The sequence below is a fragment of the Lithobates pipiens genome, unplaced genomic scaffold (assembly GCF_037356315.1).
Source record: "Lithobates pipiens isolate NorthernLeopardFrog02 unplaced genomic scaffold, aLitPip1_a1.2 Scaffold_30, whole genome shotgun sequence".
NCBI classification, from domain to species: domain Eukaryota; kingdom Metazoa; phylum Chordata; class Amphibia; order Anura; family Ranidae; genus Lithobates; species Lithobates pipiens.
In genome coordinates this window covers 76,327,906-76,353,862 of record NW_027507791.1, presented here as the reverse complement: position 1 = coordinate 76,353,862, position 25,957 = coordinate 76,327,906, and the positions used below count along the sequence as shown (strand labels likewise).

At 42.0% G+C, this 25,957-nt stretch overlaps 1 protein-coding gene across 1 annotated transcript in view; it reads left to right on the top strand.

Moving 5' to 3' along the window:
• LOC143943001 (HAUS augmin-like complex subunit 2) overlaps positions 1 to 25,139 on the top strand; it is a 43,402-nt gene extending 18,263 nt beyond the window's left edge. Inside the window, exons 5-6 of the mRNA XM_077464476.1 lie at positions 1,394 to 1,502; positions 23,971 to 25,139. Of these exons, the coding sequence (XP_077320602.1) occupies positions 1,394 to 1,502; positions 23,971 to 24,156 (295 nt within the window). The 3' untranslated portion in view covers positions 24,157 to 25,139. The remainder of the gene's footprint in view (positions 1 to 1,393; positions 1,503 to 23,970) is intronic.
• The last annotated feature ends 818 nt before the right edge of the window (positions 25,140 to 25,957 follow it).

The window sequence follows — 25,957 nt, the reverse complement described above, 5'->3', positions numbered from 1 at the left end:
AGCTGCTGCTGTTGACTTGTCCTTTAGAAAATGCTAGTTACCTGGCTGTCTGTGTCTTTATTACTTTGAGTAGCTGGCATTTTACCTCTGCAACTATCTTCCGGGTTCGCGGCACCGGCACTGTGAGTGGCCGGATCCGCAATGACGTCACTCCCACGCATGTGCATGGGAGCCCCTTTCTCGGCACCATACGTCAGGCCTTCACTGCGAATGCGCCGCTGACCTCCGCAAGGTGAATATCTCCTAAACCGTACAGATTTAGGAGATATCCATTTTACTTACAGGTACTGTAAGCTTTATTATAGGCTTTCCTGCAGGTAAAAATGTGCTAAAGGGGTATACAACCGCTTTAAGAAGGTAAGGACAGTATTGGGAGCCCTCATACTTCCTCAGTGTAGGTTGGTTATAACCAATGCAAAAATAATATGAGAACGGACACATTTGTTAGCTGACATTATTACATCTTTTTCTGCATGTAAGAGTTTTCTGTATGTCCTACAGCTTGTTGACAGCATGGAGGGACTTGCATGCCATCACAAGATCTGCATGTGTATAAAATGGTCGTGTGATTTAGGAGAAACTTCAGATGCATGCAAGGAGGTGAGCTTCATAAAAGCAACCCTTGTCTGCAATAGTGGAATGTTTCTAAGGTCATGACCTGAATGAGTGTATTGCGCTTGTCCTTCCTTGTTGGTCCATTGCTTGTGTTTGTTCTCTGTAGTGAAACTCATTACCTAGTATTTAAATTGCATTTATAGCTTTTAGTGTTTTAGATAAGATGGGGAACAATCGGAACCTCTGTCAGGTTTTAATTGCTTTTTATGTCTCCGATTGGGGGGGGGAGGCATCTTATCTGTCATGGGGACCATTGTTGCTTAGACAGGAAGTGATGAGAAATCCAAAATTCTAGAGCTATCCCCAGAACAAAAAGTAAGGGGATATAATCCAATAAGGACTATTGTTTCAGTGTCAATGTCTAAAAGGCAAATTCCCCTCAATTTGAAGAGATTTATTCTTTCTTCCTGTTGTGTTTCTAGGAGTGAAAGTGAAGGGAAATTTCCCCAACAGGGCACAGACCGCAAATCATAAACTGACAGGGGTTATAGTCCTTCCGTACTACATCAAAAAAAACATTTTTGCTTTACCTACACTTTTTTTTTTTTGGTGGACTTTCTCTGCTACCACTAAGTAATATTTCTCAAACTTAACATGATTGTTATGACTTTAAAGGGCAATTTTGACATCCCAGTGGCAAATTGGCAGTTCTGCAGGAAATCATTTTTGTCAAATGCCCCGACATGTTGTGTTTTTATTTGGCGACCCCATTTATTACAATGCAGAATGCGTGTGTAAGCCATTTATCAAGTTTCACTGAATTCTGTTCCTGTCCTAGGTTTGCTGCTGAACTTTTACCCCTCGCTGTTAAATTCATTGAGAATTTAGAATTCTATATCCAGACCATCCGGAAAATTCCTGAGATTCCAGAGTGTACTAAAAATCTGGTGAGTGCAATTTTAATTTGTCCTGATACAACAGCAACCAGTGTACAGTTAGGCTCATGTTTGTACTTCCTATGATGCCACTTCTTAGAGATTCTTGAGGTTTTCACTTTGAAGAAGCTGACTCCTCTGCACTTGTGCAGCATATGTTGGGGCAACAAACCTGAGCTTCTTAAAATAATCCCACGCTTTGACCATGCAAGCAAAGCAACAAATTCACTTATATTCCTCCCTCAGCAGTAGCATATACTCACCTGACTCACTCACCTTTATTTTTCTCCCCTGTCCACTCCATGTGGCTATTGTGAGCAGAGATACCTCTTACTTCCAGGTATGTGACCCTAACCCCTTCCTCCCTGGGAATAGTGTCATTGCTTGGTGATTGGTCCAGCACTATCACATGGGGGTAAAGAGAGTGTCTTTGTAAGCTCTAAATCATGACTCTAAGCTTACACAGGGCTTCCTTTCTTCCGCACTGGTGGCTGAAATGAGCTTAGGGAGAGCAAAGGGAGGATGCGTACATTCTCCTGGGCAGAGAAGTTTAAGAGAATATGTTGGTTTGCCTTGCACAAGTAAACCACCAGTTCATTTTAAAGCCCTTTCTGCTGAGAGTGTGCCAGATATATTCTTGTTCATTAGGTTTGAAAACATTGTGTTTTCATGGTATCATTTTTGTTTTTTTGGTATCATTTTCTTAAAGCAGTACCTCCAACCATACCCAAGGCGGTGGTCTATTATGCCAGGCATATGAGCCAATATGTTTGATAAGATGGCTGGTGCACAGACCCCTCCTGTCAGCAGCATATACAGGTGCATCTCAAAAAATTTGATTATCATCAAAAAGTTAATTTATTTCAGTAATTCAATTCAAAAAGTGAAACATCTATTATATAGATTCATTACAAACAGAGAGATATATTTCAAGCATTTCTTTCTTTTGATTTGGATGATTATGGCTTATAGCTAGTGAAAGCCCAAAATTCAGTATCTCAAAAAAGTGAATATTATATAAGACCAATAAAAAAAGGATTTTCCATATAGAAATGTTGGCTTACTGAAGCGTATGTCCATGTACAGTATAGCAGGGAAGTTCAGTCAAGGGAGGCAGAGGCAGAGCCTCACCTGCCATGAACATAAAAAAAAAAAAATAAGAAGCGAGCTTCAGGGGCAATAGCTCGGTGACCTGCGGTCACAGAGACCCCAAATGGGTAAGTAGCTGAAGTCTTACCCCACCACTGGTCACAATTTGGTGCTCGTGCCACCTATATTGCCAGAGATACAGAGCTTCTTGTGCAGCTTCTCAGGAGCTACATACAGAGCAGCCAGTTGAACTAAAAGCTGGCACACTCTGTTTGCAGCAGACTGCAGAAGCACTGCCCTTAATGGACAGCTTGGAGCCTTGGACCAATGGTAAAGCACCATGGAACAAGCTGTCCAGTAAAAATGCTGCAGTAGAGGCTCTCCTCTCACTATAGTGTCATAAAAGGGGGCATGTGTCTTAAAGACACATGCTCCCTTCCAGCCCAGCCATCTTAACTACAAGGAAAAAAGCATGGGTTTATGGGTGTGAGATTTACCCATAATCCCATGTTTTTCTCACAGTTAAGAGGGAGAATGAGAATCTGCTGCCTGCTGAAAAGGTACTGTTTTAATCAAGCTAAATCATATATTATTGTGCTACATAGTTGTGATCATAAGTTTCCATACCCTGCCAGAATTTATGATTTCTTGCCCATTTTTCAGGGAGAATAGGAATGCTAACACAAAAACTTCAAAAGAAATTCAAACACAAAAATTCTTTCATTCATAGTTAGTGTTTAGCTGAAGCCATTTATTATCAATCAACTGTTTACTCTTTTTAAATCATAATGACAACAGAAACTACCCAAATTACCCTGATCAAAAGTTTACATACCCTGGTGATTTTGGCCTGATAACATGCACACAAGTTCACACAAAGGGGTTTGAATGGCTATTAAAGGCAACCATCCTCACCTGTGATCTATTTGCTTGTAAATAGTGTGTATAAAAGGTCAATGAGTTTCTGGACTCCTGACAGACCCTTGCATCTTTCATCCAGTGCTGCACTGATGTTTCTGGATTCATGGGGAAAGGAAAATGTCAAAGAATCTGCGGGGAAAATGTAGTTGAACTATATAAAACAGGAAAGGGATCTAAAAAGATATCCAAGGAATTGAAAATGCCAATCGGCAGTGTTCAAACTCTAATTAAAAAGTGGAAAGTGAGGGGTTCTGTTGAAACCAAACCACGGCCAGGTATACCAACTAAAATTTCAGCCACAACTGACAGGAAAATTGTCCGGGGACGCAAAGAAAAACTCACAAATAACTTCGGGTGAAATAAGGACTCTCTGAAAACGTGGTGTGGCTGTTTCAAGATGAAAAATAAGGAGGCACTTGAAGAAAGATGGGCTGCATGGTCGAGTCGTCAAAGAAAGCCATTACTATGCAAATGCAACAAAGTATCCCGCTTACAATATGCCAAACAGCACAGAGACTAGCCTTAAACCTTCTGGCGCAAAGTCATTTGGAGTGATGAGACCAAAATTGGTCAAATACTGGAAGAACTTTTGCATTCATCAGCTAAGAAGCTGTGCATGGGACAAACTTGGACATTCCAACATAACACTGATTCAAAACACAAGGCCAAGTCGACCTGTCATTGGCTACCGCAGAATATAATGAAGGTTCTGGAGTAGCCATCTCAGTCTCCTGACCTCAATATCATTGAGCCACTCTGGGGAGCTCTCAAACGTGCAGTTCATACAAGACAGCCCAAGAATTTACAGAACCTGGAGGCTTGGGCAGCTTTACCATCTGAGAAGATAATAGGATTTTTTTTATAACAGCTTGCCTGTAAAATCCTTTTCTTTGAAGTACATCATGGGACACTGAGCCATAGTAGTTACTATGTGGTTTATAGACCACCTTCAGGTGATGGACACTGGCACATCCTGAGACAGGAAGTTCACTCCCTATATAACCCCTCCCACTACTGGGAGTACCTCAGTTTTTGTAGCAAAGCAATACACGTGTATACTAGAAACAAGGGAGGGACCTCTGTGTCCCATGATTTACTTCAAAGAAAAGGATTTTACAGGTAAGCTGTAAAAATCCTATTTTCTCATCGTACATCACGGGACATAGAGCCATAGTAGTTACTATGTTGGGTGTCCCATAGCAATGCCAACTGAAGGGAGGGAGACCCAACAAAAGTAGGTCACCAAGAGACTAGAGGACTTATACTGCTGCCTGCAGTACTCTGCGCCCAAAGGCGATATCCTCATGACCTTTTACATCTACTTGATAGAATCTGGTAAATGTGAGGGATGGCGAGGAGGAGACCTGAGAGCCGCTGCCATTTTAGTTCTCCCCTGCCCCGTGAAGAGAGGAAGAGTTTAGCCTAGGTGGGGGTGTCTGTGGAAGCACCACCCCCCCCCCCCCCACAACTCACCAGAGGTCTGCCTGCTAGCCATAGGAAAAAGCCTGCTGATTCCTGGCACAGCATGATCTCTAAGGAAAGCATGAGAAGGTACGTGCTCCATACAGCCCCCAGTGGTGACACTTAGGCATGACAACATTTACTATTTAACCTCCTCCCGCCCGCTCTATAGCCGAATAACGGCCTTGGAGCAGGCGAGTTCCTTCGCCTGGCCGTCCCTGGACGGCCTGGTATTTACTTCCGCAATGCGCGCCGCCGGGGGCGCGCATCGCGGAAGTATTGTATTCGCCGTGTCTCCCGGAGACAGGCAAATACAGATCGCCGTGAACGCCCAATCAAAGTGGCCGTTCACAGCGCGATCGCAGCTGCCAATGGGAGATGATCTCATATGTAAGCATATGAGATCATCTCCCATTGCTGTGTCTCTCCCTCCTCACACAGAGACAGCGTGTGAGGAGGGAGAGCGATCTGTGTCAGCCCCAGTGCCATCTGTCAGCCCCAGTGCCATCTGTCAGCCCCAGTGCCATCTGTCAGCCCAGTGCCATCTGCCAGTAGTGCCAGTGCCGCCAGCGCCAGTGCCTGCCGTCAGCCCCAGTGCCGTCAGTGCCAGCCCCAGTGCCATCCGTCAGCCCCAGTGCCACCCGTCAGCCCCAGTGCCGCCAGTGCCGTCAGCCCCAGTGCCACCTGCCAGCGCCAGTGCCACCTGCCAGTGCCATCCGTCAGCCCCAGTGCCGTCAGTGCCGCCAGCGCCAGTGCCACCTGCCAGCGCCAGTGCCATCCGTCAGCCCCAGTGCCGCCAGTGCCACCTGCCACCACCAGTGCCACCTGCCAGTGCCACCTGCCAGCGCCAGTGCCATCCGCCAGCCCCAGTGCCGCCAGCCCCAGTGCCGCCAGTGCCACCTGCCAGTGCCACCTGCCAGCGCCAGTGCCATCCATCAGCCCCACTGCCGCCAGTGCCACCTGCCAGCGCTACCTGCCAGCGCCAGTGCCATCTGCCAGCCGCAGTGCCATCTGCCAGCCCCATTTGCCAGAGCAGCCCCAGTGCCAGCCCCAGTGCCATCTGCCAGCCCCATCTGCCTCCAGTGCCATCTGCCTCCAGTGCCATCTGTCAGTGCCACGTGTCGTCAGTGCCACGTGGGGTCACTTTGTGGGCATTTCCATTGTCCTGGTGCTCCAGGGCCTTCAAAACTGTAATAGGTGGTTGAGAAATAAGATGTGTAATTTATGCTCCTAGAACGACTGATGGTGCTATTTCAATATTGGGCCTCTGTATGTGGCCAGGCTGTGTAAAAGTCTCACACATTTGGTATCGTTATACTCAGGAGGAGTAGTAGAACGTATTTTGGGGTGTCATTTTTGCTATGTACATGCTATGTGTTGGAAATATCTTATAAATGGACAACTTTGCGTAAAAAAAAAATGCGTTTTCATTTTTTTTCCACATTTTCCCAAAACTTCTGGAAAAAAAATGAACCATTCAAACGACTCATTATGCCTCATAGATTATACGTTGGGGTGTTAGCTTTCCAAAATGGGGTCACTTTGTGGGCATTTCCATTGTTCTGGTGCTCCAGGGCCTTCAAAAATGTAATAGGTGGTTGAGAAATGAAATGTGTAATTTATGCTCCTAGAACGCCTGATGGTGCTATTTCAATATTGGGCCTCTGTATGTGGCCAGGCTGTGTAAAAGTCTCACACATTTGGTATCGTAATACTCAGGAGGAGTAGCAGAACGTATTTTGGGGTGTCATTTGTGGTATACACATGCCATGTGAGAGAAATAACCTATTACATTGAAAATTTTGTGAGAAAAAAAAAATAAAAATCTTCATTTTGCAAAGAATTGTGGGAAAAAGATGACAACATCAAAAACCTCACCATGCATCTTAGTAAATACCTTGGAATGTCTACTTTCAAAAAAGGGGTCATTTGGGGGGTATTTGTACTTTCCTGACTTGTTTGGGTCGCAAGAAATGAGATAGGCCACCAGTACATCAGGTGTGATCAATTTTGTGCGATTCGCACCACAGCTTGTAGACTCTCTAACTTTCACAAAGACCAAATAATATCCACTAATTTGGGTTATTTTTACCAAAGACATGTAGCAGTATAAATTGTGACCAAAATTTATGAAAAAAAAATTATAATTTGCAAAATTTTATCACAGAAACAAAGAAATATGCGTTTTTTTTCAAAATTTTCAGTCTTTTTTCATTTATAGCGCAAAAAATAAAAACCCCAGAGGTGATCAAATACCACCAAAAGAAAGCTCTATTTGTGGGAAAAAAAGGACACAAAATTCATTTGGGTACAGTGTTGCATGACTGAGTAATTGTCATTTAAAGTGTGAGAGCACCAAAAGCTGAAAATTGGTCTGTTCAGGAAGGGTGTTTAAGTGCCCAGTAAGCAAGTGGTTAAAGGAGACATTTCATATTTAAAAAATTCTTTAGAAAAACTCCACTTACCTTTCCCGCCGCAGGGTTTTCTGTGATAAAACCAACAGATCCAATCTTCACCCTTCAGGAACCGGGGACCCTCGGGGAACCCACACTCCTGGACCTGTAATAGCACCCCACCAGTAAAACTTTATGGCTTTAAAATACCAAAGTACTGGATCCCAGCTCTCTAAGCCCTTGTACACACGGTCAGACATTCTGACGGAAATTGTCCGATCGGACCGTGTTGTCGGATAATCCGACTCTGTGTGCACTCCATCGGACTGTTTCCGTCGGACTATCCGACGGACAAAGTTTTAGAGCTGGGCTATAAAACTTTCCGACAACACGATCCGATCAGACTTTGTCCGATTGTGTGTAGAGAATTCTGATCAGACAAAGTGCCACGCATGCTCAGATCAAATTCCTAGACCAAAGCTATTGGCTACTAGCCTGAACGTAGTTGCGTCGTAACAAAATAACGCCATCACGTTGCGTACAATCGGATTTTCCGACAACTTTGTCCGACCGTGTGTATGCAACACAAGTTTCGGACAAAATCCGATGGATTTTGTTGTTGCAATGTCCGACCGTGTGTACAAGGGCTAAGAAGAGAGGCGTTACGGGCAAAACCTTGTTTCTTTGGACACGAGGTCCGTGTATCATTCAATTTGGACTAAAAGACACTTTGAATGGATCCAGGCGACATAGCTAGCCACAGCAAGGATTGCGCCAGTGGAGCTCAGCACAGCACATCTTCACTTGTGATCATCACCTTAGACCCTGGCAAAAAAACTGAGGTATTTCCGGTAGTGCGAGGGGTTATATAGGGAGTGGACTTCCTGTCTAAAGCCTTATACACACGATCGGACTTTGTACAAACTTTTCTGTGGATTTTTGTATAAAGGGCATCGGCAGAGAACTTGTGTTGCATACACACGGCAAGACTTTTTCAGACAACTTTCACCAAATTATGTGTTTTTTCTGCTCTTTACTGCCACCTTTGGTCAACTTCTGTATTGTTGTCTGATCTTTTGCATTGGTTCTGAGCATGCGTGTTTGTACTTTGTACAAAAGTCCTATGGTTTTCTGTACACACGATCAGACTTTGCTCCATCAGACTTTTATTGCCAGAAAGTTTGTCCATTCGCACAGCCAACAAAAGTCCGATGAAAACCTAAAAAGTTTGTCCGATGGAACGTACACACGGTCGGATGTTGCTCCAAAACAGCTAATTTGCATGTTTGTTGTCAAAAAGTCTGATCATGTGTACGAGAATTTAGGGTGTGCCAGTGTCCATCACCTGAAGGTGGCCTATAACCCACATAGTAACTACTATGGCTCTGTGTCCTATGATGTACGATAAGAAAGAGCCTCATCCACAAATACCACAAAAGACTTCAAGCTGTCATTGATGTTAAAGTGCTAAATACACGGTATTAAAGGGGTTGTAAACCCTCGAGTTTTTTCACCTTAATGCATCCTATGTGTGTGTGTGTGTATATGTATGTATATGTGTGTGTGTGTGTGTGTGTGTGTGTGTGTGTGTGTGTGTGTATATATATATATATATATATATATATATTATAATATAATATTTTTAGCAGACACCCTAGGGAATAAAATAGTGGTTGTTGCAAATTTTTATGTTACACGATATTTGCGCAGCAATTTTTCAAACACTCAGTACTTAAAAATCTCCAAATTTTTTACAGGTTACATGTTTAGAGTTAAAGAGGAGGTCTAGTGCTAGAATTATTGCTCTCGCTCCACCATTCGCGGCATATGTAACCTGTGTGTATCTGCCTCTGATACTAGCCAGTGCCTCACCAGCCACTGACTTCACCACATGTCCATTCAGTATATTATGCACTCAGTACTTGGTTGGGGCTCCTTTTGTATGAATCACTGTATCAATGTGGCATGGAGGCTCCCCAAATCATCGCTGACTGTGGAAACTTTACACTGGATCTCATGCAACTTAGATTCTGTGCCTCTCCACTTTTACTCCAGACTCTGGGACCTTGATTTCCAAATGAAATGCAAAATTTACTTCCATCCAAAAAGAGGCCTTTGGACCACTGCGCAGTAGCCCAGTCCTTTTTTCTCCTTAGCCCAGGTAAGATGCTTTTGACGTTGTCTCGGGATCAGGAGTGGTTAGACACAAGGAATGCGACATAAGCAGAAGATTGCCGCCGCAATCTCTCAAATCCGTGACAAGACACCCGCCCTAATGGAGCTCACAGGTGCTGGCTCTCCACAAGCTTGAGGAAAGAAAAAGATCCTGGACAGCCGCACACCATAGAAGGCATCTTTATTGATATGAAGAAATAAAATCCAAATGCAGTCACCTCATGTATAGGGAAGAACAGGGCAAATAGCTAAAGCATTTCACACCCTATCATGGCGCTTATTCATAGCTTCCATCCAAAAAGAGGCCTTTGGACCACTGAGCGGTAGTCCAGTCCTTTTTCTCCTTAGCCCAGCTAAGAGGCTTCTGATGTTGTCTCAGGTTCAGGAGTGGTTTGACACAAGGAATGCGACAGTTGTAGCCCATGTCCAGGATACATCTGTGTGCAGTGGCTCTTGAAGCACTGACACCAGCCGTAGTCCATTCTTTGTGAATCTCCCGCTTAAATTCTTAAATGACCCTTGCTTCACAATCCTCTCAAGGCTGTGGTTATCCCTGTTGCTTGTTCACCTTTTTCTACCACACTTTTTCCTTCCACTCAACTTTCTACTACAGCACTCTGTGAACAGCTAGCTTCTTTAGCAATGACTCTTTGTGACTTACCCTCCTTGTGGAGGGTGTCAATGACTGTCTTCTGGACAACTGTAAAGTCAGCAATCTTCCCCATGATTGTGTAGCCTACTGAACCTGACTGGGAGACCATTTAAAGACTCCGGAAACCTTTACTGGTGTTTTGAGTTAATTGGCTGATTAGAGTTAAGGGTGCAACGGATCGTCACCAATCCGTGATACGAACGGGTCACCCCGTTCAGATCGGCACATGCCGCAATCCGCGGAGCGCTCCACGGCCTTAGGAAAGGCCGCGGCTTCGACCTAGCTCCAGAGCGGCGGCCATCTTGGTGCACCCGTCGGCCGTTTACAATGTGATGGCTCTGTCAAATGATGGAGAAATCACTTGAAAACCTACCGGCGTCATCATGACGTTCCTCTCTCCCCTCTGTGTACAGATCTGCACAGTGGGGGAGAGATCGGATGGCAGCAGCACTGTGGGCTGGATCTGTAGTGCCAACAGCGCTGCTCTCTGACAATTGCAGTCACAGCCATCCCTCCATACTCTGCCAATACTCTGCAATACACTGCCAATACCCAGCCATCCTTGGCTGATACCCAGCCATGCTCAGCCCATATCACAGTGGGGGAGATGACATGGATATTGCAGTGGGGAGATTGTGGATATTACAGTGGGGACTATATGGTGGTGGAATTTTCACAGGTTTTTGCAAATTCAGTTGTTATTTGGCTGATCCAAAAAATGATGTGATCCGAGGAACGATCAGATCCGTGAGTTTTTTGATCTGTTGCACCCCTAATTAACATGTACCATTAGTTTAAATAATTTAACTTTTTCACAATATTCAAATTTTCTGAGATCGTGAATATTTGGTTTTCACTAGCTGTAAGCCATAATGAACAAAACTAAAAGAAAGAAATGCTTGAAATCTATCCCTCCTGTGTGTAATGAATCTATATGATATGAGTTTTACTTTTTGAATTTAATTACTGAAATAAATTAACTTTTTGATGATATTCAAATTTTTTGACCTGTATACCAGTGTAGTCCTGATGAGTATAACTTTCCAATTGTTAAACTGTTATATTGTTAAACAAAATGATTCTCATAGATAATTACTGTAGTGTACCAGAGCATGGGACCCCCCATGCTTAAGCTGTGTAACTAATTCAATTGGAATAAAAAACAGGGTTGTATTATGACGAGCCTTGGGTTGTGTTTATGGACCCCTTCCTTTAAAAAACACTCAGTTGAAGCTTATGAGCATTTTACTTGGTATTTATGTATCAAAGGACCACATTTTGCCGATCTTGGATATACCAGTCTTTACTGTTCCTGCATTTGAGCGAGTCAAATCACACAGTCCCTATCTAATATCAAATACTCTTTGCTTAGGACTGAGGTGACTCCTTGTAGGATGTGCATATATCTACCTGCGTTTTATTTTCAGATAGAAATCTACCTGTGACCAGCATGCATCCAAAATGCACTCCTGGGTGAGCCATATTGTGTGGACTGTTTATTGCTTACATCTCTGTTTTTGCTATAATTGGTTTTTAACAAATTGTTTTGAATGGTATTTCATTGTAAAGAATGAATTATGTTGAACATTATAGGCCTCATAAAAACAGTTGTTTGTTTTAACCCCTCCCCCTGACCACCCACCTAAAAGAAAGCACACAGCAGGAGGCGGAAAAACAGCTGCAGCAAATTTAATGCGGCTTGACGTTTTTGGCATCGCAGGCTGTCAAAATCTCCCATTTGAAGTCAATGTGATTAGGCCGCTCAGCTCACAATGTGCGGTAATCCCAATAAAAATACTATTAAAAAAAAAAAGCAGCCAAAAAATGCCTACAAGCTGCTGCTCTACCACCCCCTGAAAAGAGAATGTTGGTAAAGGCATTTAAACTTAGTCAAAATCCCTATATCACCTTGTTTTAAAACTGTGGTCTTATAAAAATGAAGATGATGTCATAGTAACACTATAGTGTTTGTTAAATTAACCACTTAAGGACCGGAAGGTTTTGCACCCTTAAAGTGGTGTTGCACAGAAAAAAAAAAGTTCATTAAAATTCCTAAAAAAAAAAATGGCAGTTATCAGTGATTTTTTAGCGGGACTGCCACATTGCGGCGGACAGATCAGACACTTTTTTGGACTATTGACATTTATACAGCAATCTGTACTGAAAATAGCCACTGATTACTGTATAAATGTCATGAACAGGGAAGGGGTTAACACTAGTGGGCGATCAAGGGGTTAAGTGTTCCCTAGGGATGTGTACTGACTGGGAGTAGAGAGAGATCGCTGTTCCTGATCACTAGGAACAGCAGATCCAACCTGCAACAGTATATCTGAGGTAAAATAAGGCAGCCCTCGTGCTACTACCTAAAGGTGAAGACTACAAATATGGTAAATAGTGATAAATATCAAAAAGATATTAAATATAACCAATAAATAAAAATACACTTGCAAATTGCAAACAAAGTGCTAATACATGCAGCTGGATCTATCCGTATTCACATAATACTGCAAATAAAATATAATCAATAATGCTCCTGCGCAAGTGGAATGTGTAACAGTGAATAATAAACATATATAAAGTGCAACGTGCAAGTGCAACGTGCTTGATGCAAAAAATTGTATAAATAATTATATTAGAAAGGCACGCATCATAAATAAGTCCAAAAGAATATATGGCGACTAATAAATGATAGAGATCTGGGAAGCATTTTACCTGAGAAACCCAATATTATTTATAAAAGGGCCCCCACTCTAAGGGATATTATAGCTAAATCGGTAGTAGAACAACCACCCAAAAGGGGTTACACTTTTTTTCACTGGGAAAGGTTTTTTTCCTTGTAAAAATTGTTTTGCCTGTCGGCACTCTAAAAAATTTCAAAATAAGAAGTCAAATTTTGTAGCTACCACTACAGGATATACATACACTATCTGTGATTTTATTGGTTGTCACACTGAAGGTGTAGTTTATTGTTTACAATGCAGTTGTAACCTACAATATATAGGAAGAACCAAGAGAGCTTTGAAAGTGAGAGTAAAAGAACAGATACAGAATATTATTAATGGTTTTCCTAAACATAGCGTCTCAAAACATTTTGATTTAGTACACAATAGGGACCCTTCTCATCTGCAATTTTGGGGCATTGAAAGATACAATCCATCATGGAGAGGCAGTCATAAGATTAGAACCATAAGCCAAAAAGAATCCAGGTAGATATATACTATGAGAACTTTCACGCCTGAAGGCCTTAATGTGGAATTTGACCTCAATTGTTTAAGTAATTTTTAATTATTTTTTATGATGTTTTGGTGATTGATTTATGCAATATGGTATCTGTGTACTTACATTATTGAGGTCATACTTAATTTCCGGTATGCGATATATTTTTTTGCGATTTTTAGCGCCTCACCTCCCTTTTCCATTTATTTTTTTTTATTATTTTTTTCATATATAATTTTTTATAAATTATTTTTTTTTCCAATATATATGTTTTTTTATTGTGATTTAATATGATTCTGGCTTTTAATTATTATTTATTTATTTATAGATATTTTTTAACATCATGCTGTTTCTATATCTATTTGGGGTATATATATATTTTTTTTTTTTTTTTTATTCTTTATTTATAAGATTTTCCAAAATTTACAAAAAACCACAATTCATATATAAACCATTTCGCATAATAAATACAACATCATTTCTTATACAGGTTATCTTCCTTTTCCCTCCCCCCCCCCCTTCCCACCCCTCTCTCACTCGATCCTACTCCATGGGATTCCTTTTAACTAGCATTCCACCATCTTCAGATAACTTTCAGTTTTACCAAACAATACCCAAAGACGCCATTTATTCTGGTACCTTTCCTCCAAGTTATCCAGTTTGTACATTGACTCTTCTATAATTTGTATCTTTTCTAATCTATCTGCCCACTCCCTCATTGAGGGAGGGTCAGATCTTTTCCATCTAAGCGGTATCAATGATTTAGCAGCATTTAATAAAGAGGGTATCAAGGAATACCCATACTCCTTCTCTCCTTTTTCTATATCATGAAACAAACATACCCATGGATCCCTCCTAATCCTTTCCCCTGTTATTTCAAAAATAGTTTCTATTACTTTATCCCAAAATATCTGTATCTTAGGGCACAACCACCATATATGGGCAAAAGACCCCTCCCCCATGCAACCTCTCCAGCATAACCGGGGGGTCGCACTACATATTTTATTTCCTTGTTGTGGGGTTATGTACCATCTTGTTAAAAGTTTATATGACATCTCTCGTGTTTGCGAATCTACGGTAACCGAATAGGTTCGTCTAATTATCCTATTTCTGTGGTCATCGTTACCTAAGGACCCGATTTCACTTTCCCATTTTTCTAGATAGGGGGGGTAATTTTGCTCTATTCTTTCTATTAGAATTTTATAAAATTTTGAGATCCTTTTTTGAAGGCACTGACGGTTCACTAATAGCTTCTCCAACGGTCTAAGTTGTTCCATACCCCGTAGTGGCTGTGGTAAAGACTGAATGAAATAATATAATTGAAAATATCTCCATTTGTCTAATGGTTTATGTCCCCATTTCCCTATAATTTCTTCATATGTGCAGATCCTATTACCTTCCATCACCTCCTGTACTTTAATGTTATCTTTCTTAACCAAACTACTATAATATAAATATTCCTCTTGACCTGGGATAAAAAATTTAGTATCCAGTAGTGGCATTAATGGTGAGTTGTGTTCCCAGTTGTGTCGCTTGTTTATTGTGTCCCATATCTGAAATAAATTTTTTGTGAGTGTGCTTGTGTTAAGACCTAATTCTCTGTGTTTTGCAGGTATCCATACTATTTCCCCTAATTCCCTTCTACTTAACTTAATTTCTAATTCAGCCCAGTCCTTACCCTTTTTATTATAAATCCAGTCCGGTATTCGAGAGATTGCTATGGCCTCATAATACTTTTGGAGATCCGGCATTGCCAGCCCTCCCCTTTCTTTACTTCTAATCAGGGTATTCCGAGCCACCCTCGCCGCTTTTTTTTTCCATATAAATCTATTAATCAAAATTTTTAATTTATTTAGATAAACCTGTGGTAACACTATTGGGATCATTTGGCATGTATAGGTGAAAATTGGTAAAATAAACATTTTAACTACGTTTATTCTACCTGTCCATGATAGAGCTTTATATTGACACCTTTCCAAATGTTGTTTAATTTTATTTAATAAGGGTATGTAATTGGCCTCGAACAGATCACTCACCTCTGCTGTCAGCCTTATTCCCAAATAGACCAATTCCCTCCCACACCATCTGAAGGGGAATTTAGACTGAAGGCGGCTCTGCTCTGTTATTGGAATATTCAAATTCAAAATTTCGGATTTAGATATATTAACCTTAAAGTTAGAGACCTTCCCATAATTTGATAATTCTTCCATTGTTGCTGGTATGGAAGACCCGGGGTTGGAAATGTAGAGCAAAAGGTCGTCGGCAAACGCCGCGACCTTGAACTCCCTCTCAGCAGCCCATATCCCATGAATGTTTGGATTCATCCTAATGGCCCTCAACAGGGGTTCAAGCGACAATATAAATAATAATGGGGATAACGGGCAGCCCTGTCTTGTCCCGTTGAACAACTCGAGGGGGCAGGACAAGGCCCCATTTATTCTTATTCTAGCTTTAGGGTGGGTGTAAAGGGCATCTACCCAGCCCCTCATACGGTCCCCCACTCCATACCTTTCCAGGACTTCAAACAAGAACCTCCACCCCACTCGGTCAAATGCCTTTTCCGCATCTATTGACATGAGTACCGAAGGGGTACCCCGTCTTACCGCTTCTTGGCATAGCATAATGGTCTTTAGTGTGTTATCCCGACCCTCTCTCCCCTCGATAAATCCAACCTGGTCCTGCAATATCCATTCTGGCACATGTGGTCCCAATCTCTCTGCAATAATTTTTGCAAACAATTTAATATCTGAATTTAATAAAGAAATTGGCCTATAGCTTTCTACTGCCGCCGGGTCCTTTCCCTCTTTTAAGATCAGGACCACATGTGTCTGGAGTGTTTCTTCGCGAAATTCTTCACCCTTCCCCACTGCATTAAAATAGTCGCATAATTTTGGGACTAGCTGTTTTTGGAATTGTTTGTAGTATGAGATCGGGAAACCATCGGGCCCCGGGCAACCTCCTTTAGCTGTATTTTTGATCGCCCTCTCAACCTCCGCCCTTGTTATTGGGGCTTCTAATGCTTCCATTTCTAATTGCTTGGCCCTGGGGATATCTAACCGATTTAAGTATTCCTTTATTCCCTCCTCTACTTGATTCTCAACCTTATCCTGTTGCCCGATATTATACAGGCCCTGATAATATGTGAAAAATGTGTTAACAATATCATCTGGCATATTTTGTAAGTCCCCCGCAGCATTTCTTACTTTTGGGATGAAAGTTCTATTTTTTTTTTCCTTCACCCTCCTAGCCAGCCATTTACCTGATTTATTCCCCCATTGGTACCTTTCTCTTCCCAGAATATGATAGATCGATCTCCTATTCTGCTCTAAGCAATCCTCTAGCTCAGGTTTTTTTGTTATTAAGTCTTGGGTGTCCCGAAGCCCCCATGGTCTCCCCAACTGTTCCAATCTCTGAATTTCCTCGTATAATAGGGATTTCTTCTTCTCCCTCTCTCTCTTTTTCCCTGCGCCAATCCCTATTAATACGCCTCTTATGACTGCCTTGTGCGCTTCCCATAATACAGGGCTAGATGTTTCCGGTATATCATTCAGACTAAAAAATTGTATAATCTCCTGCTCAATCCTTTCTGCTGTATCTTTATCCTGTAATAGAGATTCATTCAGTCTCCAATTCAACCTCGGTCCATGGTCCCCCCCGATCTCCAACTGGATCAACACAGGAGCGTGATCTGAAACAGTTCTTATCTTTATTTCAGCCTTCTTAAGTGCCCTTAAAAATGAATGCTCCAGAAAAATATAATCTATTCGGGAAAAGAAACCGTGGACCGAGGAGAAACATGTATAATCCCTATCTTTTGGGTGCAGTGTTCTCCAAGTATCATGTAATTGATATGCAGTTAACGCCCTTAAAAACATCCTCTGTTTATGTTCGGATATCCTAGGCCCCGCCCCTGTAGTATCTATTTTAGGGTTCATACTCCAATTGAAATCACCTGCCAGGATTAATTTCCCTTCTTTAAAGTCTTCTATTTTATTCAATACTTTCTTCAAGAATCTACCCGTATTCTTGTTTAGAGCATAAATATTGACAATTGTACATTTGAGATTAAACAGCATACCTTTTAGGCACAGGTAACGACCCTCCGGATCCACCAGTCGCTCATCTAGGTTAAATCTCATTGTTCTACTAAACCCTATTGCAACCCCTCTCGAATAGGGGGATGGGGAATCCCCATAGAACCACACCGGGTAATTGGCCGAATTCAGTCTAACCCCAGAAGTGCATGTTGTATGCGTCTCCTGCAAACACACTATATTTGCATCCATATATTGCAGTTCGTCATTTACCCGGAATCTTTTCCTTTTTGAGTTTAAACCCCTTACGTTATAAGTAATAACATTAAGGACTACCATACCTCTCTACAGGGGGTAATTCCCCCCCCCTTTTTTTTTTTTTTTTCTCCTTTCTTTTTTTTTTTTCTTTTTTCCCCTTTAAGCGTCTAGTGGATCCAGTGGTACCTGTCCCCGCTAGTCCCATGGGAGGACCGAGTGAGAGCCCCAAAAAGCAACCAAAAACCACCCCCCTCCCTCTCCCTCCCTCCCCCATCTCCCCTCCCTACTCCCCCTTTGTCCTATAACGGAACGTCTCATGAGACTGGGTAGGACACCCCCCTTCCCGTTAAGCCTATGGCATTGGTGGGCCGCTGTTTGTGTTTGCCTCACCCCCATAGTATCCCTGGAGCTTGAACCCTTATCCGCCCAAGACTCCCCTCGCCTTCCCTCCCTCCCTCCCCCCAACTCCCCCCCCCCGCACCCCTCAACTCTCAGTGCGAATTCATCAGTTCAGCTCAATTCCAGTAATCTACTTTCGACTCCAACTGTTCGGTCGGCCCTGCCCTTTCCTCCCCCGGGTGCTATTCCCCTCAGCCCATAATACATCTTCACCACCCCATTCTATCTGAGGGGCGGGGTCTATACCTAACTGTTCACAAAATTCTGGGAGGTCTTCAGGGTAGCGCAGAACTGCAGATCGTCCCTCTTTCTTCCCTATGAGGCGTGCAGGAAATCCCCATTGATATGGGATGTCCGCCGCTCTCAGTAGTTCAGTGAGTGGTTTTAAGCATCTCCTCCTTCCCAATGTCTCACCCGCTAAATCAGGGTAAATCTGCAGTTCCGTGCCCTCATGGACCACCCCAGACTGAATTCTCCCTCTTCTCATTACCTGCATTTTTTCTGCTACATTATGAAATCTCACTATAACGTCTCGAGGTGCTTCTGTTCTAATCCCCCGGGGTCGAGTCATTCTATGTATTCTATCAATTTTCAAAGGGGCTGTGACTTCCTTGTCCAATAAAGGGTTAAAAATCTGTTGAGCTATCTCTCCCAGGGCGGACCCACCATATGTCTCGGGGAGACCTTTTATCCGTATATTCTTCCTCCTACTTCTATTTTCTTGGTCCTCCAACTTATATCTAATTGTTCTATTTGATTTCCGGAGGGCTGTTATCTGCTCTAGGATTCCATCCATCTTACGCTCTTGAGTCTCGACTCTGTTTTCTAACTCCTCAACTCTCCCCAATACCAAACCTATATCGCTTCTTATTGTTGCGATATCTGCCCTTAGGGAGATCTCCATTCTCGAGAACATCTCAGAGAGCATCTCCCTGATTTGTGGGGGTTGGGGGGTTTCTTTATGGCTATCCGGAACCATTTCTTCTGTCTCTCTATTAACCACCTCCCCCTCTCCCCGGGGATTATTCTGGTCTACTTCTACATTCTGTGGGTTTACCCCGCTTTTTTTTTTAAGCTCACTTGACTTTATGGTGGGATTTTTTACCCCCCTTCCCTCTTCCCCCTTCTGTCTACTTGGGCCCGAGCGGATAGATTTTTCTGTTCTGGGGCTATCGGTCCCTTCATCCTCTCTTATACTAGAATTTGCAGCCAAATATTTTTGAATCCCGACCGGACTTGTAGCCGGGGTGACTGTCTTGTTAACTTTACTTGTCTTTCCCCTCATTTTGACAGGACTGAAAACCCTCCTCCCTTTATCTAACACTCACCAGGTATTCCTTTTTACTATCAGCCTCCTCTCTTTTCCTTCCTTCCTTCTCTTCCCTCCTACCTCCAACCTAATCTAGTATACCTGCGTCCGAACCACTGAAAATCTCCCAGAGGCCTAGAACCACCCACAATGAGATACAATTAAATCAAGGGTAACAACAACAACGGCTAGCTTACTCTCAAAAAAAAAAAAAGAAAGGGGGGGGGGGGTGGGACCTAATTCAGCTGCTTTCCACGCCGTGGATAGATCCTCTATCAAAGTCCATGCCGTCTAACTCAACGGTATACCTATAGTGTGATAGACTAAGCAGCGAGAAGTTGTTGATAATAATATTATTGCAGCTGTTGTACTGAGTTCGTCTTACTTTGATGACAACTTTTCCCACCCAAAGATCAAAAATAAAACAAAAAACAAAAATATATCCAGTCCTTCAGCTGTTAAATGGAGACAGTCAAAACAGTCACACAGCCAGAAAAGGTTTTAGATAAGTTTTTCCTGCAAAAGAAACTCTTGCGTCAGATAACAAAACATCGGGATGCATCCAAACTCATTATACCTGTAGTGTGATAGGCTGAGCAGCAAAAAGTTGTTGATATTAATATTAATGCAGCTGTTATACTGAGTTGATCTTACTTTGATGACAAATTTTCCCACCCTAAAATCAGAGAAAAACAAAAAACAAACATATATCCAGTCCTTTAACTGTTAAATGGAGGCAGTCTACACAGTCACACAGCCAGAAAAGGTTTTAGATAAGTTTTTCCTACAAAAGAAACTCTTGCGTCAGATAACAAAACATCGGGATGTATCCAACCTCCTTTGTTCACAACAGCGCACACTTCATCCTTAGGTTATATACATACACGTTCAGTTGTAATTTTGTGTTCAACTAAAAAAGGGTTTAGCAGCTAAAGCGAGTTCCAACAGCAAGCAGATTATTATTCTTCCTCTTATTATGGCTTCCCCTTCTCCTCTCCACGTACACTTATAACAGCGGCAAGTTTAGAGTATGCAAAGAGACACTGTCCTTCGAAGATAGACATTAAGTAACAGCCTTCTTATGCCATTAAAGGGAGGGGAGGGGGGATACTCACAGGTGAGCCCGAGCTATAACCAGGGGGACAGGACCCTTCCTATCAGGTATAGTGTCTTTAAACCACCTCCAGCTTTGGGCTGTCCCCCTCCCCTTCAGACCGCTTGTCTTACCGCTGTCCTGTCATAGACCGACCGCCAAACACCGACAAGCGCAGACACAGTTCCTTGGGTACACGGCTCCTCTCCTGACACCAAGTTTCAGATACAGCTGTCTGCCAATCAGAGGGCCTTCATCACCGAAGGGTAAGCATCCGTCCGATCCTCCGCCGATTCACCGAGAAAGAGGTAACTATCAGCATATGCCAGGATCACGGAAGCCGCCGCAGCTTGGTTCGAATCCGCGCGGCGTTGCTGGAGCTCTCCGTGGACCAAGAAAGTCACGCCCAGCCCAGCATCGAGAGCGTAGCGAGGGGGAGAAAGAGTGAGGATCTCGGGAGATCCAGCGTGCAGCGGCTCCTACGTCATGACGCCAGCCCGCGCAGACAGCAAAAATTTGACTTCTCCCTCACATTGTAGTAAGTGAAGTGTCTTCCTTCCGGGGTATATATATTTTAATGAGGTTTCGCTAAACCCTTACATACCTCCTTTTTACCTAGGCGTTTGTATAATATATATATTTCTGTTTCTTGATCTATTTTTATTTTATTTGCGGACATTTAAAGCCATTACAGTGGTACATTCATAACTACTGGCTGCCTAGATGCCGATTGGCTTAATTATGTTGAAATTACCACATCTAAGATGGCCGAACTGACACTTCCCGGTTTCCATATATGTTCTGTATTAACCATAACCAAGATGCCCGCGAGGGCACTTTATCTAATACTACACTATTGGAGCCTTTCTCTCTCTCCCTATATCCCTATTGAGTGGCATATTTTCGCGGAGGTCACTGCCTGGCTTTGCTTATGGTTGATACAGGGATGAATGGCCCCCTAGTGGCCCAGTGTGGATGTCCATAATTTCCATGTTATTAACAACTGAAGACCCCCTGGTGGTAAAGGAGAGAATGGAGGTTATTCATTGTATTTGATGTGTCAAGGAGTGGAGGTGAGAGTTCTGAGAGCCCATATCTTTTTGCATCATATTTCACCTGCTGTTTCCTGGATAAGAATTTATTTGAACTCTTCTGGTGCTGTTGAACATTATTGAGAGACTTATCTTTTATGGTGCCTACTTTCCGAAAATTATTGCTATTTGATTGCACTAGCACTTAGCACTTTATATATTTATTATTATTTTTTTATTAGTCACCATATATTCTTTTGGACTTATTTATGATGCGTGCCTTTCTAATATAATTATTTATACAATTTTTTGCATCAAGCACGTTGCACTTTATATGTTTTTAGATTATAAGCTCCTTGAGGGCAGGGACTAATGTGAATGTACAATGTATATGTAAAGTGCTGCGTAAATAGACGGCGGCATATAAGTACCTGAAATAAATAACACTGTATATCAATGTATATCTTTCGCCCCTAGGCATGTGGACCTTGGGACCCAACAGCCCCCCCCCCCCCCTCAATTCCTTTTATCTAGTTCTTCCTTCTCTACCTTCTTACACAAATGCATCCTGTATAACTCAGTTGGACATTCAATGTTAGTACCGATTAATCATTATGTTATCTCCATTTGCAGCCCATAAAATATTGGGCTATATGCTTATGTTATCTGGCCAAGCGCACTTTTAATGTACATCCTTGCCTGCTGTATGTAAAATTATTTCTTTGGTGATGCATTGTATGTACCAGGGGTTGACAAATTTGTTTGGAATCTAGGAGCCAGCTAAAAAAGTTAGGAGCCAGGTTTTTTTTTTTTTTAACGACCGACAAAGCTTTATTTTCAATATAAAAATTAACCAATCTTTAATTTAACACAGACAACTAGAACCAAACATTATATATAGGCATTTAACTTGTGTAGGTTATTTATATATTCTGATGTGACACCAAGTGTTTAGTGCTGGTTAACTAAAGAATGTGACTGCTTTTATTTCCGCCATATTCCCGCTTATTTACCGCCATATCCCCGCTAAGGGTCCGAACAGGTCCGCCTGAAAAACTGACAGGCGAACCTGATCAGACAGCCTGTGTGAAAGGGGCCAAGCAGGGAGATTACAAATAATATTTTTTTTTTTCCTTAAATAAAATTAACAGTTTTTTTTTTACTTTTAAAAAGAAATAAAAGCTATTATGGAAAAAAAAAAAGGCTATATGAAGCTATTTAAACCAGCCACCACACTTACCGTTAGACAAAAGGCGCCGGATGATGCCCACAATCACTTCTCTTCTCCACTTTGGGAAGGAGATGGGTGGGCAGTGAAAACAGGCAGGGCTTTGAAGCTCCATTAGCATTACATTAGCATTGGATGTGTTGTAATATCAACATCCACCACAAGATGGCGCCAGATTACAAAAGGACTTCAGAAGGCAGCAAAGCCACGGCCTCAATTACTGGCCTGCGTGGCCCGATGCGATCGCACGGCGGGGTCAGGGTCCACACTGAGACAGGATACCCCCAGCTGTGTCGCCCCAGGCGCCAGGACACAAATTCTAGTCGCAAATGCGACCTGGCGCCCGGGGTTTGTCGAGCCCTGGTATGTACCATGTTCTGTCTTTTCTTGAAAGTTAATAAAAATATCAAACAAGAAGCAGTCAATGTACACTTTTTCTCTGGTTTTTAACCACTTGCCAACTGCTGCACGCTGATATACATCGGCAGAATGGCACAGACAGGCAAATGGGTGTACCTGTATGTCCCTTTAAATTTACCGCCATGCTATCGGCAGTGCAAGCACCGGTCGGGACCTCTGTAAGTCGGATTGCGGGTCCCGCGGACTCTATCGCCGAGGGAATACCCGCGATCGCCTCACGGGGAGGAAGAATGGGGAGATGCTAATGTAAACAAACATCTCCCCATTCTGCCTAGTGACAGTGTCACTGATCTCTGCTCCACATCATCGAAGCAGAGATCAGTGACAGTTAAAAACATGCCCCAGGACACACTAAACTCCTACACTGCTGCCTAGTGGTTAACCCATTCACTGCCGGTGTCATTTACACAGAAATCAGTGCATTTGTATAGCACTGATTGCTGTATAAATGACAATGGCCCCAAAAATGTCTGATGTGTCCACCATAATGTAGCATTCACGATAAAAATTGCTGATCGCCACCATTACTAGTTTTTGTTTATAGCGCAAAAAATAAAAACTGCAGGGGTGATCAAATACCACCAAAAGAAAGCTCTATTTGTGGGGAAAAAAGGACGTCAGTTTTGTTTGGGAGCCACGTCGCACGACCACACAATTGTTTGTTAAAACGACGCAGTGCCGAATCGCAAAAAGTGGTCTGGTCTTTGGCCAACAAAATGGTCCGGGGCTTAAGTGGTTAATAAACCAGTTACTTTTGTGATTAAAGGATCTTGGATACTGATGTGTTCACCTTCTTTTCAGGACACGGCTTTGGTAAGGATGGAATCTCTCGAGGCAGATTTAGAGGAACTGACTGAGCAGATCTTAACATGGAGAGAAAAACAAATTAACCTCCTCCAAGGAAACTTTCCAAGCAATGCACAAGCAAGTTCCAGCAGCATAAAAGCATCAACTTCTTATTTATCAATTGAAAACCTGCACCACTAATAGTCCAAGTTCACAGTCTGTAAATGTATGTGTGTTAAGCACGCAGCCTTATTTAAAGTCTTAACTTTTTTTTTATTTAGTGGGAAAGGGTTGGAATTTCTTTCAGGTGTTAGTATTGTCTACGATTTCCCATCAAGGAGATGACACCAGGACAGGAAATAAGGATAATGGGGTCACCGAGACAGGAAAACACAGATAGTCCTTGACAGATCACAAAAGTTTTAACCTTTAACCTTTTCTACAAAAAAATAAAAATGTATTTGGCGACATTTCCCATCAATTTGTGACTTGCTGATTCATTGTCATAATGGACAGGAAGTAAGGAAATTCTCCCTTAGGCTGGATTCACACCTATGCATTTTTAGTGCTTTTTGCATTTTGCAGATTTGCACTACAGAAATTGTTCCATAGGAAACCATGTTAAATGGACTGTAGTGCAAATCTGCAAAATGCAAAAAGCACTAAAACGGCACAGGTGTGAATCAGGCCCTAAGCCCCATACACACTAGCAGTTTATCTGCTGAGTTTTTCCTTCAGATTTACCAAAACCATATAATATGAGGTCAAACCTTAGGAGTTTCAATTTGTATGCAATCAGGCAGGCCCTTCTACTACATGGTTTTGGTAAATCTGAAGGAAAAACTCAGCAGAAAAACTGATCATGTGTATGGGGATTTAAGGAGAGACAGACCAGGTGAGGGTTCTAACCCTTCCCAACTTTGAGTTGGGATTTTAATAAGTTATTAACAATATGCAATAGCCCAGTAACCTATAAATATCCAATTGGATTTCAATATACATTTGATTCATGAAATACATATTTTGATTGGCTACCACAGAAGATGGCTTGTGGCCTACATTACACATCGAGTATTAAGAAATCTGAAAGTTCCTTGTATTCTAAACCTGTGTATTTAATAGACTTCATCATTGTATTTTTGTATATATGTGTTTAAAAATAAATTTTGAAACTTTGCTAATAACTCAGACTTTTTTTTTTTTCTGGTTCAGAATTTTTTTGGGTTTTATATTATAAGGTAAGTGCAAGATTCAGACTAACAAAATGAAAATATTGTGCTCTATTAATGTCATCATCTAAACACCTTTTTAATTATTTTATTATGCACTGTTGATTTTTTCCCAATTGAAAATGGCAGGTCAGTGGCCCTTTCTAGTTTTAGACTGGCTCATAGTTTGTGCTCAAATACAGTGCCTTGAAAAAGTATTCATACCCCATGACATTTTCCACATTTTGTTATGTTAAAGGCAAAAACGTAAATGTATTTTATTAGGATTTTATGTGATAGACCAACACAAAGTGGCACATAATTGTGAGGTGGAAGGAAAATGATAAATGTTTTTCAGAATTTTTTACAAATAAATATGTGAAAAGTGTGGGGTACATTTGTATTCAGCCACCTAAGTCAATACTTTGTAGAACCCCCTTTCTCTGCAATTACAGCTGCAAGTCTTTTTGGGGATGTCTCTACCAGCTTTGCACATCTAGAGAGTGACATTTTTTTCCTATTCTTCCCAAAATAGCTCAAGCTCTGTCAGATTGAATGGAGAGCATCTCTGAAAAGCAATTTTCAAGTCTTGCCACAAATTCTCAATTGTATTTAGGTCTGGGCTTTGACTGGGCCATTCTAACACATAAATACACTTTGATCTAAACCATTCCATTATAGCTCTGGCTGTATGTTTAGGGTCGTTGTCCTGCTGGAAGGTGAACCTCTGCTCCTGTCTCAAGTCTTTTGCAGACTCTAAAGCCCCATACACACTATCAGATTTTCTGCTGATT